Consider the following 14008-nt stretch of genomic DNA (forward strand, 5'->3'; position numbering starts at 1 on the left):
TTCCGGCACAGCATATCCAATCACATTTTACTTGCTGTTCCCTTCTCTATCTAGGATGTCTTTCCCCCAGCATGTGAGGCCAGCTTCCAAGCTATGGAGCCAACCTCCCAGTATTATATACTACTATTCTTGGGTGTTAGTCTCCTACTCTGTTATTTTATATTCCTCAGATGAGTGCAATCTTTCTAAGTCTGTCCCTCTCTTTCTGGCTTATTTCACTTAGCATGATACTCTCCATGTTGATCCACTTATATCCAAAGTTCATGACTTCATCCTTTCTAACAGCTGCATAGTATTCCAATGTGTAGATGTACCAAAGTTTCTTTAGCCAGTCATCTGTTCTCAGGCACTCGGGTTTTTTCCAGATTCTGGTTATTGTAAACAGTGCTACGATGAACATATAAGTGCAGATGTCATTTCGACTACACTTTTTTGTTTCTCCGGGATATATTCCAAGAAGTGGTATTGCTGAATCAAATGGAAGCTCAATTTCAAATTTTTTGAGAAGCGTCCATATTGTTTTCCAAAGGGGCTGGACCAGTCGGCATGCCCAAGAGCAGTGTAGGAGTGTCCCTTTCTCCCCCGCATCCTCCTCAAAAGTGGTTGCTTTTGTTCTTTTGGATGTGTGCCATTCTCTGTGGTGTGAGGTGGTATCTCATGGTTGTTTTGATCTGCATATCTCCAATGATTAGTGATGCAGAGCATTTTTCATGTACCCTTTGGCCATTCGTATCTCTTCCTTGGAAAAGTTTCTGTTCATTTCTTCAGCCCATTTTCTGATGGGGTTGGATGTTTTCTTCTTGTACAGTTCAACCAGTGCTTTATATACCCTTGATATCAACCTTTCATTGGATAGGTATTGGGTGAATATCCTTTCCCATTCTATAGATTGCCTTTGTTTCTGGTCACTGTGTCTTTTGTGGTGCAGAAGCTTCTTAGTTTAGTATAGTCCCAGTTGTTTATCTTTGTTTCTGCTTGATTGCTTAGTTCTGTGTCATCTTTGAAGATCCCTTTAGCTTCAATATCGTGGATGGTTTTGCGGACCTGGTCTTTTATGTACCTTATGGATTGTGGTCTAATGTTGAGGTCTTTATTTTATTTTATTTTATTTGCTTTTTGGGTCACACCCGGCGATGCACAGGGGTCACTCCTCGATCTGCACTCAGGAATTACCCCTGGCGGTGCTCAGGGGACCATATGGGATGCTAGGAATTGAACCCGGGTCGGCCGCGTGCAAGGCAAGCGCCCTACCCGCTGTGCTATCACTCCAACCCCTAATGTTGAGGTCTTAATCCATTTTGATCTGATTTTTGTGCATCCTGTAAGGTCGAGGTCTAAGCCCAGTCTTTTGCATGTGGTTGTCCAGTTACGCAAGCACCATTTGTTAAAGAGGCTTTCCTTGCTCCACTTCACATTTCTTGCCCCCTTACCAAAGATTAGATGATCATGCATTTGGGGTTGTGTGTAGGGATATTCCACTCTGTTCCATTGGTCTGTGACTCTGCATTTGTTCCAGTACCATGCTGTTTTAATTGTTACTGCTTTGCAGAAAATTTTAAGGATGGGGAGGGTGATGCCTCCCATCATCTTTTTCCCAAGAATTGTTTTAGCTATCCGTGGGCATTTATTGTTCCATATAAATTTCAGGATTGCTTGATCCATGACTTTGAAGAATTTCATGGGTATCCTTATAGGGATCGCGTTAAATCTGTATAAAGCTTTGGGGAGTGTGAGTAGGGTCAGAAATAAATTAGAGATAGCATTACATAGTTTGCAAACACAAAAATAATATACTACAAACAGTTCGAAATATACAAATATGATGATACAGGTTATGTTGAACAATTATTCAGAAAGCTAACTATCACAGCTATGAAACAAATTATTGATTACACATTGATATTCAATAAATTTAATTCATTATTTTAAAACACTCCCAAAAGAAATATACAAACAAATAAATCCCTTGCAACCAGCAACATAATTGTAGCACTGTAGCACTGTCATTCATCGATTTGCTCGATCAGGCACCAGTAATGTTTCCATTGTGAGATTTCTTGTTACGGTTTTTGGCATATTGAGTACATATCTGCCGAGCGGGCGGGACTCTCTCAGTAGCTTGCCTGGCTCTCCGAGAGGGATAGAGGAATCAAACCCAGATCAGCCTCGTGCAAGGCAAACGCCCTACATGCTGTGCTATCACTCCAGTCCTGCACTGAATCTCCATTTGAAAAAGATTGTACCTTAATCAATCCTCTGCAGTAAAGTAAGGATGATATCCTATAAGCCTGTTTTCTTGGACTGTTAATGTTTCTTTGATTGTATTTGAATCTGTCCATTAGAGGTACCCACTTCGCAGAACCAGAACAACTGGGCAATCATTTTGTGCACAACTAAGTGACTACAAGTCCACAAAGATGCACCTTGGACATAAATGTACATAATTGCACATTGCCATCCACTTCCAGCGTTATTATATGTGCTGCCAAAGCAAACATGATGGCTCCCAATTTGAATATGATCCTACCCTCATAGACCCTCTGTAATACAGCAGAGTTGCCAATCCTCAGGGTCTATTCTCATGTTAATGCTATGTTAGCTATATTTCAATATCTCCCTGCACTGTGCATGCCACCAGTCTCCATCCTTTCCTTTCCATGAGTCTTTTCCCCTCTAAAGCTAAGACACTTGGACAATTGAGATGCAAAATTCTAACCACAAACCCATAACCACAGACTCTAGATAATAACATTTTTTTAAATTTATTTATTTTGAATTAGTGAATCACCGTGAGGGTACAGTTACAGATTTATACACTTTTGTGCTTATGCTTCCCTCATACAAAGTTCGGGAACCCATCCCTTCACCAGTGCCCATTCTCCACCACCAGTAAACCCAGCATCCCTCCCACCCTCCCCAATCCCATCTCCTCCCACCCCACCCTGCCACTGTGGCAGGGCATTCCCTTCTGTTCTCTCTCTCTCTCTAATTAGCTGTTGTGGTTTGCAATAAAGGTGTTGAGTGGCCACTGTGCTCAGTCTCTAGCCCTCATTCAGCCTGCAACTCCCTTCCCCCACATGGCCTTCGACTACATTATAGTTGGTGATCCCTTCTCTGAGTTGCCCTTTCCCCAGAATGTGAGGCCAGCCTCCAAGCCATGGAGTCAACCTCCTGGTACTTATTTCTACAATTCTTAGGTGTTAGTCTCCCACTCTGTTATTCTATATACCATAGATGAGTGCAATCTTTCTATGTCTGTCTCTCTCTTTCTGACTCATTTCACTCAGCATGAAACTTTTCATGCCGATCCACTTAAATACAAAATTCATGACCTCCTTTTTTCTAACAGTTGCATAGTATTCCATTGTATAGATGTACCAAAGTTTCCTCAACCAGTCATCTGTTCTAGGGCATTCGGGTTTTTTCCAGATTCTGGCTATTGTAAACAGTGCTGCGATGAACATACATGTGCAGATGTCGTTACAATTATACTTTTTTGCCTCTCTGGGATATATTCCCAGCAGTGGTATTGCTACATTTTTAATTGTACTTGCTTCAATATTGTATTAAGACTGTGCACGAAGATCCCTTTGGCAGTACACCCAGGGTGGTGTCCCAAAGGCCTCTTTTCTTTTTTTTTATTGAATCACCATGAGATAGTTACAAGCTTTCATGTTTGGGTTATAATTCACAATGATAAAAAACACATCCCTCCACCATTGCACATTCCCCACCACCAATATCCCCGGTATACCCCCCTTTCCCACCATCCCCCTGCCTCTATGGCAGAAAATATTCCCCATATTCTCTCTCTACTTTTGGGTATTATGGCTTGCAACACAGACACTGAAAGGTCATTATGTTTGGTTCATTATCTACTTTCGGCATGCATCTCCCATCCCTACTGGTTCCTCCAGCCATCATTTTCTTAGTGATCCCTTCTCAATTCCATCTGCCTTCACCCCTCCATTCATGAAGCAGTCTTCCAGCTATGGAGCAGTCCCCTGGCCCTCGTATCTACAGCCCTTGGGTGTCAGCCTCATGTGATGCTACCCTACACTCTACAAATGAGTGCAGTCCCTCTATGTCTGTCCCTCTCTTTCTGACTCATTTCACTTAGCATGATACTCTCCATTTCTATTTATTTATAAGCAAATTTCATGAGTTCATCTCTCCTAACAGCTGCATAGTATTCCATTGTGTAGATGTACCAAAGTTTCTTTAACCAGTCATCTGTTCTAGTGCACTCGGGTTGTTTCCATATTTTGGCTATTGTGAACAGTGCTGCAATGAATATATAGGTACAGATGTCATTTCTACTGTGCTTTTTTGCACCCTCGGGATATGTTCCCAGAAGTGGTATTGCGGGGCCATATTGGAAGCTCAATTTCTAGTTTTTGAAGGACTGCCCATATTGTTTCCCAGAAAGGCTGGACCAGTTGGCATTCCCACCAACAGTGAAGAAGCGTCCCTTTTCCTCACATCCACACAAGCACTGGTTGCTTTTTATCATGTGCCTTTGGCCATTTGTATTTTTTTTTTTGAGGAAACTTCTGTTCATTTCTTTTCCCCATTTTTTACGGGGTTGGAGGTTTTTTTCTCATATCAAAGCCCTCTTTTCTTGGCTTATTGTCACTTGGAAGACATTTGAATCTGTTCATTAGAGAAGACGGGCTCTTCTCTCCTTGCTCCCTTGCATATCTCCATTGTTCTTCCCTTCCATGAATGAGGCAGAGTGCCCCTCCACAGAACTAGAACACTTGGTCAACAACATAATTAATAATAAAAATATAACAATGTTGCACAGTCTCCCAAGAACATAAACAAAACAATACATGACCTCTTTCATATTTAGTAGATCATATGTAGTGCTGGGTATTGAACCCAGGTCAGTAGCTTGCAAGGCAAGCACCCTATCCTCTGGATTATGCCTCTAACTCCTCTAATCAGTATTTTTTAAAATGATTGAGTGCATTCTATGTTGTGCAATAATTCATGAAAAAGAAATAAATGACGCATACTATTGATTGTGCAGAAAATCCTATGGAATCTATAAAAACACTTATACAGTGTATTGATTCAGCAAGGTCTCTTGAAACAATACCAATGTACAAAAGTCAATTGTGTGTATATATATATTGAAATTTGAAATTTTACTAGACTTTCCTTGCCTCCTTTCACATTTCTTCCATTTCTTCCCTCAAATAAAATATTTCCATGTTGATTTTTAGTCTAGTTGTTCTATCAAGTGGTGAAAAAGTGTGTTGAAATCTCAACTACTATTGTATTGGTATCACCTCTTTTCAAGTCTATTAGCAGTTGTTTTAAGTATTTTGCTGATCCATTATTTGGTGCATGTACATTTAAACTTGTGAATTCTTACTAAGTTACAAACCCCTGAGTGTTAAAAAATGATTTGTGCTGTCTCATAAACTTTTTTAGCCAAAATTCTATGTCTTTTGAAACTAGTATGTTAACACCAGTGTTTTTGAGGGAGTGTTTGCTTTAAGAATTGTCTTTCAACCTTTGAATTTGAGTCTGTATTTGGTCTGACTGTTTAGATATGTTTCTTTCAAGCAACAGAGTGTTGATTTCAATTTTCTAATCATTCTTGCTATTCTGTGTATGTTAATTAGTGCATTTAGTACATTGATACTGAGAGATTATTGTTACAGAGTTCTGTACCATCTTTATGCACATGTTTGGAGTGTTTGTGAGCATTGTCTTCTCTTAAAGTAGAACATTTCTTTCTTCTTGTAACTATGGTTTTGAGTCTATGAAGCTCCCCAATTGTTGTTTCTCTGAAAAACTGTGTAATTTTCCATCAAATATGAACGAGAGTCATATTCTTGGTGAGGTGTTCATTTCTTTAAGGTTTTTCACTATATCCCTTCACTGTCTTCATGACTGAGGAGTTTCATCTGATAAATCTGCTGTAAGTCTTCAGGATGCTCCTTTGTGTATATAATATTCTTTGATCTTGCTGCTTTCTATATTCTATATATATAGTTTCCATCGTTTTAATTAAGATGTTTCTTGAAGAATTTTTATTTCCATTTCTTCTAGCTGGTACCCTTCCAACCTCCTGGATCTGGATGGGTATACTCGAGCTCTGAGCACTTCTCATTGATGATGGTTTTGTCAGATGCTTCTTCATCACAATTGTGTTCCTGCCCCTCTGTGACTCTGATGATTATTATGTTGTCCCAATTTTATTCATCCCAAAGTTCTATTGTCACCTGTTGGTTTATTTTAAGGCATTTTCCCATATTCTGCTGTTGTCTGGACAATTTCCCACCTCATCTTTTTTTCAAAATTTTTATTAGTGAATCACTGTGAGATACAGTTAAAGACTTATAAACTTTCATGCTTGTGTTTCAGTCATACAGTGATCGAGTACCACCTCATCTTGAAGCTCACTGATTCTCTCCTCAGCAGCTGAGGAAAGTTTTCTTCAGATCTGCTGCTGAGGCCTTCCAGTGAGTTTTTTTATTTTTTGCTTTTTGGTTCACAACCAGCGATGCACAGGGGTTACTCCTGGCTCATGCACACAGGAATTTCTCCTGGCATTACTCAGGGGACTATATGGGATGCTGTGAATTGAACCCGAGTTAACCACGTGCAAGGCAAATGCCCTACCCGCTTTACTACCGCTCAAGCCCCACTTCCAGTGAGTTTTTCATTTCACCTACCAGGTTTTTTTTTCAGATCTCTCATTTCTTTCTGTATTTTTCTTATTTTTGCTCTCATCTCCTCTTGTATTTTTATTGGTGTGTGTTTTGTTGATAGTTGGAGATCTTATGCTTTCTCAATAATTCCTTTCTAAATTCCTTATCAGATAGTTTATTTAGTTTATCACTATGGTTGAATATCCTGGGCTCACATCTTCACTCAGTAAGTCTGGTGGGTATCTGTGCTGCTTTACTGTTCTGACGTTTGTAGTTCGGAGTTATTTCCTGTGTATTGTTGCTTTATTAGTCGCTTACAGTTGGTATTTCTTTGTATTTCTTTGTATTTTTTCAGTTAGTTATGGAAAAGTGAAGAAATGCGATGCCACAGAGCAATCCTGAGTAAAATGCAGGGGCCATGATGCCTGGGCTTCCTCAGTATCCAGGGACTGGGGTTTTGTGGAACCAAGCAAGGATGGCTAAGCAGCCCTTCCCTTCCTTATCCACGTTTTGGGCCAGAGCATATCCTGACGTGAAGGCAAAATGGTGATCCTGATTAAATAGCAGGACCTCCAACAACATACCTTCCTCACTTTCAGGGATCAGGCACCAATATTCTTAGTGGTAAAAAATTGAAAGCATTTGTGCCAAGATTAGGCACAAGTCAAGGATGTCCACTGTCCTCATTCTTAATTCAACATTGTATTAGAAATAGGAGTTTGGTAAGAAAAGAAAATCAAAAGATTCCAAATTAGAAAGGAGGAAATCTAACTATCCTTATTTGCAGGTGACATACTGTACATTGAAGACCCTAAAGAGTCCACATAAAACTCCTAGAAACAACAAAGAGCAAAATGGATGGCTATAAAATCATTACACAAAAATTCAGTTGCATTCCTCATGCAATTAATGAATCAGAGGTGAAAGAAATCAAAGAGTCTATTCCATTTAAAATAGTATCCAAAAATATCTAGTACCTCAGAATCAAGTAAACAAGATAAGTGAGAGACTTGTACCGTGAAAACTTAAAAACAATCAAGAAAGAAATTGAAGAAGATCTTAGAAAATGATGAAATAATTTTTAAATAAATGATAACACACTATGTTCATATAGAATGAAAGATTCTATATGATAAAAACGTTAAATCTTCTAAAGTTGATATAAAAGATTAACATAACAGCTATAAAATTTCAGCAATAATTTCTGTTGATTTAGCTCTTTTTACAGCTGGTATGTAAACAAAATATATCAGTGTATCTAAAACTGGATGAATGGCGTTGGGGCAAGATGATGAAAAGAGCACTAAAGTGAGTGTTCCCTTGTTCTCTTCACAAAAATCACAGAAAAAAATTAACACAGGGGCATGGAGCACCACTAGAAGGTAAAACGGAAATTATTGATCTTTCGGGACTTTCTTCATCATGGAACATAGAGGAACAACCACCAAAATTACAAACGTGTATTCCCATGGAGAGGAGGTATGCTGAGAATTCTAAAGCCATCTCATTGCCAAAATTAGGCGTGATACAAACAAACCTGTGATACAACATTGTGTCTAGGAACTGCATTTGTACACTGGTGGCTCCATGAAAGATGGTAAAGAGATTTGAGCCTTCCCTGACTGAGCAATCATCTCTCACAGAAAAATATCCCTTGAGTGTAATGATCAATATCTGATTCCCAGTAAAATGAAGCTACATTCACATCTGGCTGCCAAACTCATTTTGAATTATTAGTTGATTGCTGAACATTTGGCAAGAAATTGGACCAAGTCAGACTCAGAAACACCATATAGATGTCTTTATAAGCTTGAACCTTACATAAAGGAAGGTTTGGGAAAATGTAGATATTTGGTGCAAAACAAAGCTGTTTTATGGTGTAGGACTTTGGGGAACTTGAGTGCAATGCAATATTTGTTACCAAAACATAGAGATTTTTCTCACCACAGCCATTGTCAGAAGCCAATAACTGTGAAATCTGGGTAGCAGTACTTGCTAGTGCATTCTCATTATTACAATATAACTTGTAATCATGTGATAACAAATATCTATCTATGCTACAGAGAAAGATAAACCAGTGCTAGACTCTGCATAAAATGAAAAAGGAATATTTCACTAATATCTAACTCTGCACAAACCCAGATCCCTAATCCTGGCATAGATAATTCACAAGCCATAACAAAGACACAGAAGATTTCACATGCATTGATAATTGAAGACAAAACCCTGGAAGGACTCCATGCACATGAGTGCTCAAAAGTCCCAACTGAATAACTCCAAGTGACAATAGTGAGGATGTTCTCTGAATGGAGAAAAACCATAGAAGAGAACTTTAATATGAAAAAATGTATATGAAAAAACTCCAATCCAGTATACACAAAGTGGAACAAAGACCTTGATATCAGGCCAGAATCTATAAAATATATTGAGAAAAATATAGACAGAACCACTCCAAGATCTTGACCTCAAAGATGTCTTTAATGATACAATGTCACTGGCAAAAGCAGCAGAATTAAAAATGAACAGATTGGGCTACATCAAATTAAACAGTTTCTGCATGGCAAAAAACTCTGAGGTCAAACTTAAAGATAGCTAACTGAATAGGATAAAATATTTTCAGTCAGGACATCAGAAAAAGGGTTGATATCCAGGATATACAAAATTCTCAAGAAACATTGAGAACCCCTATCAAAAGTGAGGAAAGGAAATGAATAGAATCTTCTGTAAGAAAGACCAACAGACAGACAATATGCACATGAAAAAATGCTCCAATCATCACTTACATTCATTGTCACCAAATGAAGACAATATTAAGATACCATTTCACACCAGTGAAAATGGCACATATCAAAATTACTAGGAACAATCTGTGTTCATAGAGATATGGTGAAAAATGTACTGTTATCCTGAAATTTTTGTGTAGTCCAACTCCTGTGGAAACTGTATGCAGAGATCTCAATAAATTTAAAATTGAGCTGCCATAGACGGAATGGGGTGGGGGCTGCCTGGAGAAGTGGGAGGGAAACTGGGACTGTGGTGCTGGGAAATTATCCTGGTGGAGGGATTGGTGTTGGAACATTGTATGACTGAAACCCTATCATGAACACTTTTTAATGCTCTATCTCATGGTGATTCAGCCTTAGAAAATGAACTGTCATATGACTCAGCAATTCTACCTTTGCATATCTAAACACAGGATAGAAAAGTGTTCATTTAAATAGTAGTATGTGCACCATTCTTCATTGCAGCAGTCAGTACAATGGTTAAGATTTGGAATCAACCTAGCTGCCCAACAATAGACAAGTGATTCATGAAGGTGTGGTGTATGCGCAATGGGACACTGCACAATTACAAGGAACCATGAAACCATCCACTTTGCTCAACATGGATGGAACTGTAAAATATTGTGTTAAATGGAATAAGCCAGAAGAATAATAAAGAGAATGATTGTGTGTGGTATTTAGAGTAACTGGTTGTTGAAATGCAATGGTTTGCAGAAGAGGTGCCTAGTTCATCTTTGGCCTCAGAGAATAAGGAAGAGATGAAGGGATATTGAGTGTTAGTGGTCACTGTCACTGACACTGTCATCCCGTTGTTCATCGATTTGCTCAAGTGGGCACCAATAACGTCTCCATTTGTCCCTGTAACATGCTAGTGTAGCCCAATGGCATATTGGAGGCTCTTTCAGGGTCAGGAGAATGAGGACCATCTTTGTTACTGTTTTTCGCATACTGAGTAAGCCACGGGTAACTTGCCAGGCTCTGCTGTGCGGGCAGGATACTCTTGGTAGCTTGTTAGGCTCCCTGAGAGGGACAGAGGCTTTTGGGGCAAAAATGAGTATGTTTACTTATTTATCTGAGCTACTAGGTTGTCACTCCCAGTGGTTTCAAAGTACCATGTGGTACAGGGAATAAAAGTCAAGATGCAATACATGAGTTCCACCTCTCTGATTCAGTTACTGAGTTTGTATGCTATTAGTAGGGGTGTAAAAAGCCAGAGTTTGGAAAGTCTGTTCCCAGGGCCCCAGCCAGCTAGTGCTAGTGGTATGGGGAACAAGAGCTAGGGGTATATGGTGAAGGGGATTCAGGTGCATTTGGTTGTTAGGTAATGATAGAGCTAAATATCCAATCCACAAAGTCAACAACACTAAAACAAAAGACCCAAATTTTAATAGCCAAAACTAAAATGGTGCCTGTCAGGATGACAATATGGAAGAGGGAGGTTAGTAGAGAGAACCTGGGAACACTGGTGAAGGGAAATTGACACTGGTGGTGGGATCAAAGCTGAATCATTGCATTTCTAAATTCTAACTATGAGTAATTTTGTAAATCATAGTACCGTAATAAAATAAAGATTTTTAAAAAGAATTTCACACTGAGAGCTCTTAACCCAAAAGTTAGAATTCAGTCGCATTTTCTATAGTGGCAGCAGATAATATCCCTCCCTCCATAAACCTTCCCCAGAGACCTCCGTGACAGTGAGGGGAGGAAATTTGGAGGGAGACACAAACAGTGAAGTGGAAAAGAAGCACCTTCAGACTACAAAAGGAACTACGGTAAAGTGGAGCATTACCACAGCATGGGTTGTGGGTAAAGAATGTATTTGTGAAGACTTTATGAGTAATATCCATATGTATAATCTCTCTAAAAAGAATTTCAGAGTGGAAATGCTTAGAATGTTTAACAAGTTCAAAGAACCAATGGGATGGACAGCAAATAAAACACAGAAGGATATGACAGAAGAAATTAAAAGAACTACAAACAAAAATATCAGAACTAAAAAATTCCGGTAGGGGAAGTGAAAAATTCACTGGAAGTCGCCACAAGTAGAGTAATGGCTGCTAAGGATAGAATCAGTGACCTCCAAGATAAAGTGCAGAAACCTCCAAACAAAAGCAGAATTTGAGAAAAGACCACAAAATAAAAGAATCAACAAGAGAAATTTGGTATGAATTCAAGAGGAATGACATAAGAATCATCAGGGTCCCAGAGGGTCAGAAAGGCAAGCACAATGAAGAAAGAACAGTCAAATACGTCACTGCTGGCAATTTCCCAAAACTGGAGAGTGTATGCACCCAGATCCAGGATGCCCCAGCTAAGAAAGGTCCAAACAAATGTATTTCAAGACACATGTAATCAGAATGGCAAAAACCATAGAGATAGAATACTGAAAGCGGCAAGATCAAATGAGGAAATTACATATACAGGAGCATCTTTGAAAAATTGAAAGTGCATAACAACTTTGTATTATTATGAACTATTATGAACAACTTTGTAAGCCACAGCGCTTTAATAAAATATTGATAGAGGAGCATCCTTAATATTTATAGCAGATTTATTAAAGGAGACCTTCTGGCCTGAACTCTATATTGAGATACAATATATAAAACTCAATGAAATTAACACTTCACCAATAAGTTTTCAGCCACACTCTCCTTCATGTATGAAGGAATGATACACACAACTTCACAGACAAAGAGCTCAGGAACTCCAGACTCCAGAGTCTGTTGGCTGTTGGCTTACTGCAGTTGTGTTTCCAGTGAGGTGAGAAGGAGAGAAGTGACTTAGGACCACATTAAACACAGGCTTCTTGGAAACCCAAGAGGTAATCCTACTGTTTTGCTGGGCCATGTCAGAGGAGATGCAGGATGAGGTGATATGATGAGGTGATATGAAGGCTCGATGCTCATCTGGAGAAATTATTTCTTGCAGGTGTTTGTGACTCTGCTGGCCTGGTCACAGGAGAGGTGGGATGAAGTCAAGCAGGTTTTTTTTCTCAAGAATATTGTACAACTTGGCTAATAAGATAGAATAGGAGGTAGGGTGCTTGCCTTCTGTGACTTTGATCTCTGAACCATATATGGTCCTTTGTTCCCTCAAAGAGTGATACCTGACTGCAGAAAAAAAGAGTAAGCCCTGAGGAGCAAAAGGTGTGCCCTCCCCCACAAAAAAATGAGTACCGTGCATTATACCTCTGAAGGCATTTGTTTTAATCCTTTTATAATTTCAAAGTGCATAAATCTCAGGTCTATTATATTATATCATGCTAGTGTGCTCACCCTTTCTCTCATTTTCAGTTTTAGATATCTTACTACTTCCATGTAGAGTTCCTATATCTATTTATATAAGGTCATTTAGTTTATTTTGCAGAACTGTGTTAGTGATCATGAATTTCTGTATCACAACTTCAAATATGAATGACAACCTGCATAGAGTATTGTTGTTTGGATGCCATTTTTATTAAATATGTTAGGTTCATCATTCCATCCCTTCTGGCCTGTCAGGTTTGATTTGATAGCTCAGCTTAGAGCCTTATGGAAGTTTTTTTTAAATTTTATTTTTTATTTACTCTTTCTACTTACAGGATTCTCTTTATTTTTCCATTTTGACATTAAAATGCAATGTAACTTTGTGTCTTTATTTTATTTTGTTTGCAATCTTTTGAGCTTCTCAGATCTGGGCAAACAATTCAATCATTATAGAAGGAAAGCTCTTGCCTATGATTTTTTTCCGTCAATATTTTACCCCATTTTCTCTTTCCTGTTCTTCCAGAAGTTCTTTTATACAGATACTGTTTGTAAAGACAAAGGACAAAGAACAAATCAGTGTGTTTTAGTATACCAATACATGGTATGTTACCTTAAATAATTAAGTTTTATTATTCTAGGTATGCATTATAAATTTATGTATTGGTTTTGAGGTCACACCTGGCTGTGCTCAGGCTTTATTCCTGACTCTATTCTCAGGGACCATGGCTAGTGGTGCTCCGAGGTCTATACGTAGTGTTAAAGATCAAGTGCTATCCAATATACTGTCTCTCCAAGCCACATTTATTATCTTAAATCATGTATAACACAACATTACTTATTTTAATGGACATACTGCTAAATTTTCTACGTTAAAAAATTCCTCTTGTATTTCTCTTATAAAGACATGGATTGGGAATCGAAGAAGGAAATATCGTTTAATGGGTATTGAGGTTCCACCTCCCAGAGGAGGTCCTGCTGATTTTTCTGAGCAGCCCGAGTCTGGTTCTTTGTCGGCACTCACACATAGAGAAGAAGCTGGTCCTGAAGGAGGAGAAGATAATGACAGAAATGATGAAGTATCCATCTGTTTGTCTGAAGGAAGCTCTCAAGGTATTTCACGTGCTGTACCTTCTAATAATAGTTTTTATAAATCTGACTTTTTTTGCTTTCAACTTACTATACTTAAAATCTAAAGTCTTGAAAACACTTAAACATTTAAAATATATATTTAATTTTTATTTCATTATTTTAATAATAATCACATATAAAATATGCATGATGGTATGCATAGAAAAATTATTACTATAGTGAA

The 14008-nt window shown here is 38.5% G+C and overlaps 1 protein-coding gene across 1 annotated transcript in view; it reads left to right on the top strand.

Moving 5' to 3' along the window:
- The window catches only part of HDX (highly divergent homeobox), a 224018-nt gene that overhangs the window by 159505 nt on the left and 50505 nt on the right, over window positions 1-14008 (top strand). The window contains exon 6 of the mRNA XM_004611643.2: window positions 13599-13806. Coding sequence (XP_004611700.2) covers window positions 13599-13806 — 208 coding nt within the window. The remainder of the gene's footprint in view (window positions 1-13598; window positions 13807-14008) is intronic.

The sequence above is a fragment of the Sorex araneus genome, chromosome X (genome assembly GCF_027595985.1).
Source record: "Sorex araneus isolate mSorAra2 chromosome X, mSorAra2.pri, whole genome shotgun sequence".
Lineage (NCBI taxonomy): Eukaryota > Metazoa > Chordata > Mammalia > Eulipotyphla > Soricidae > Sorex > Sorex araneus.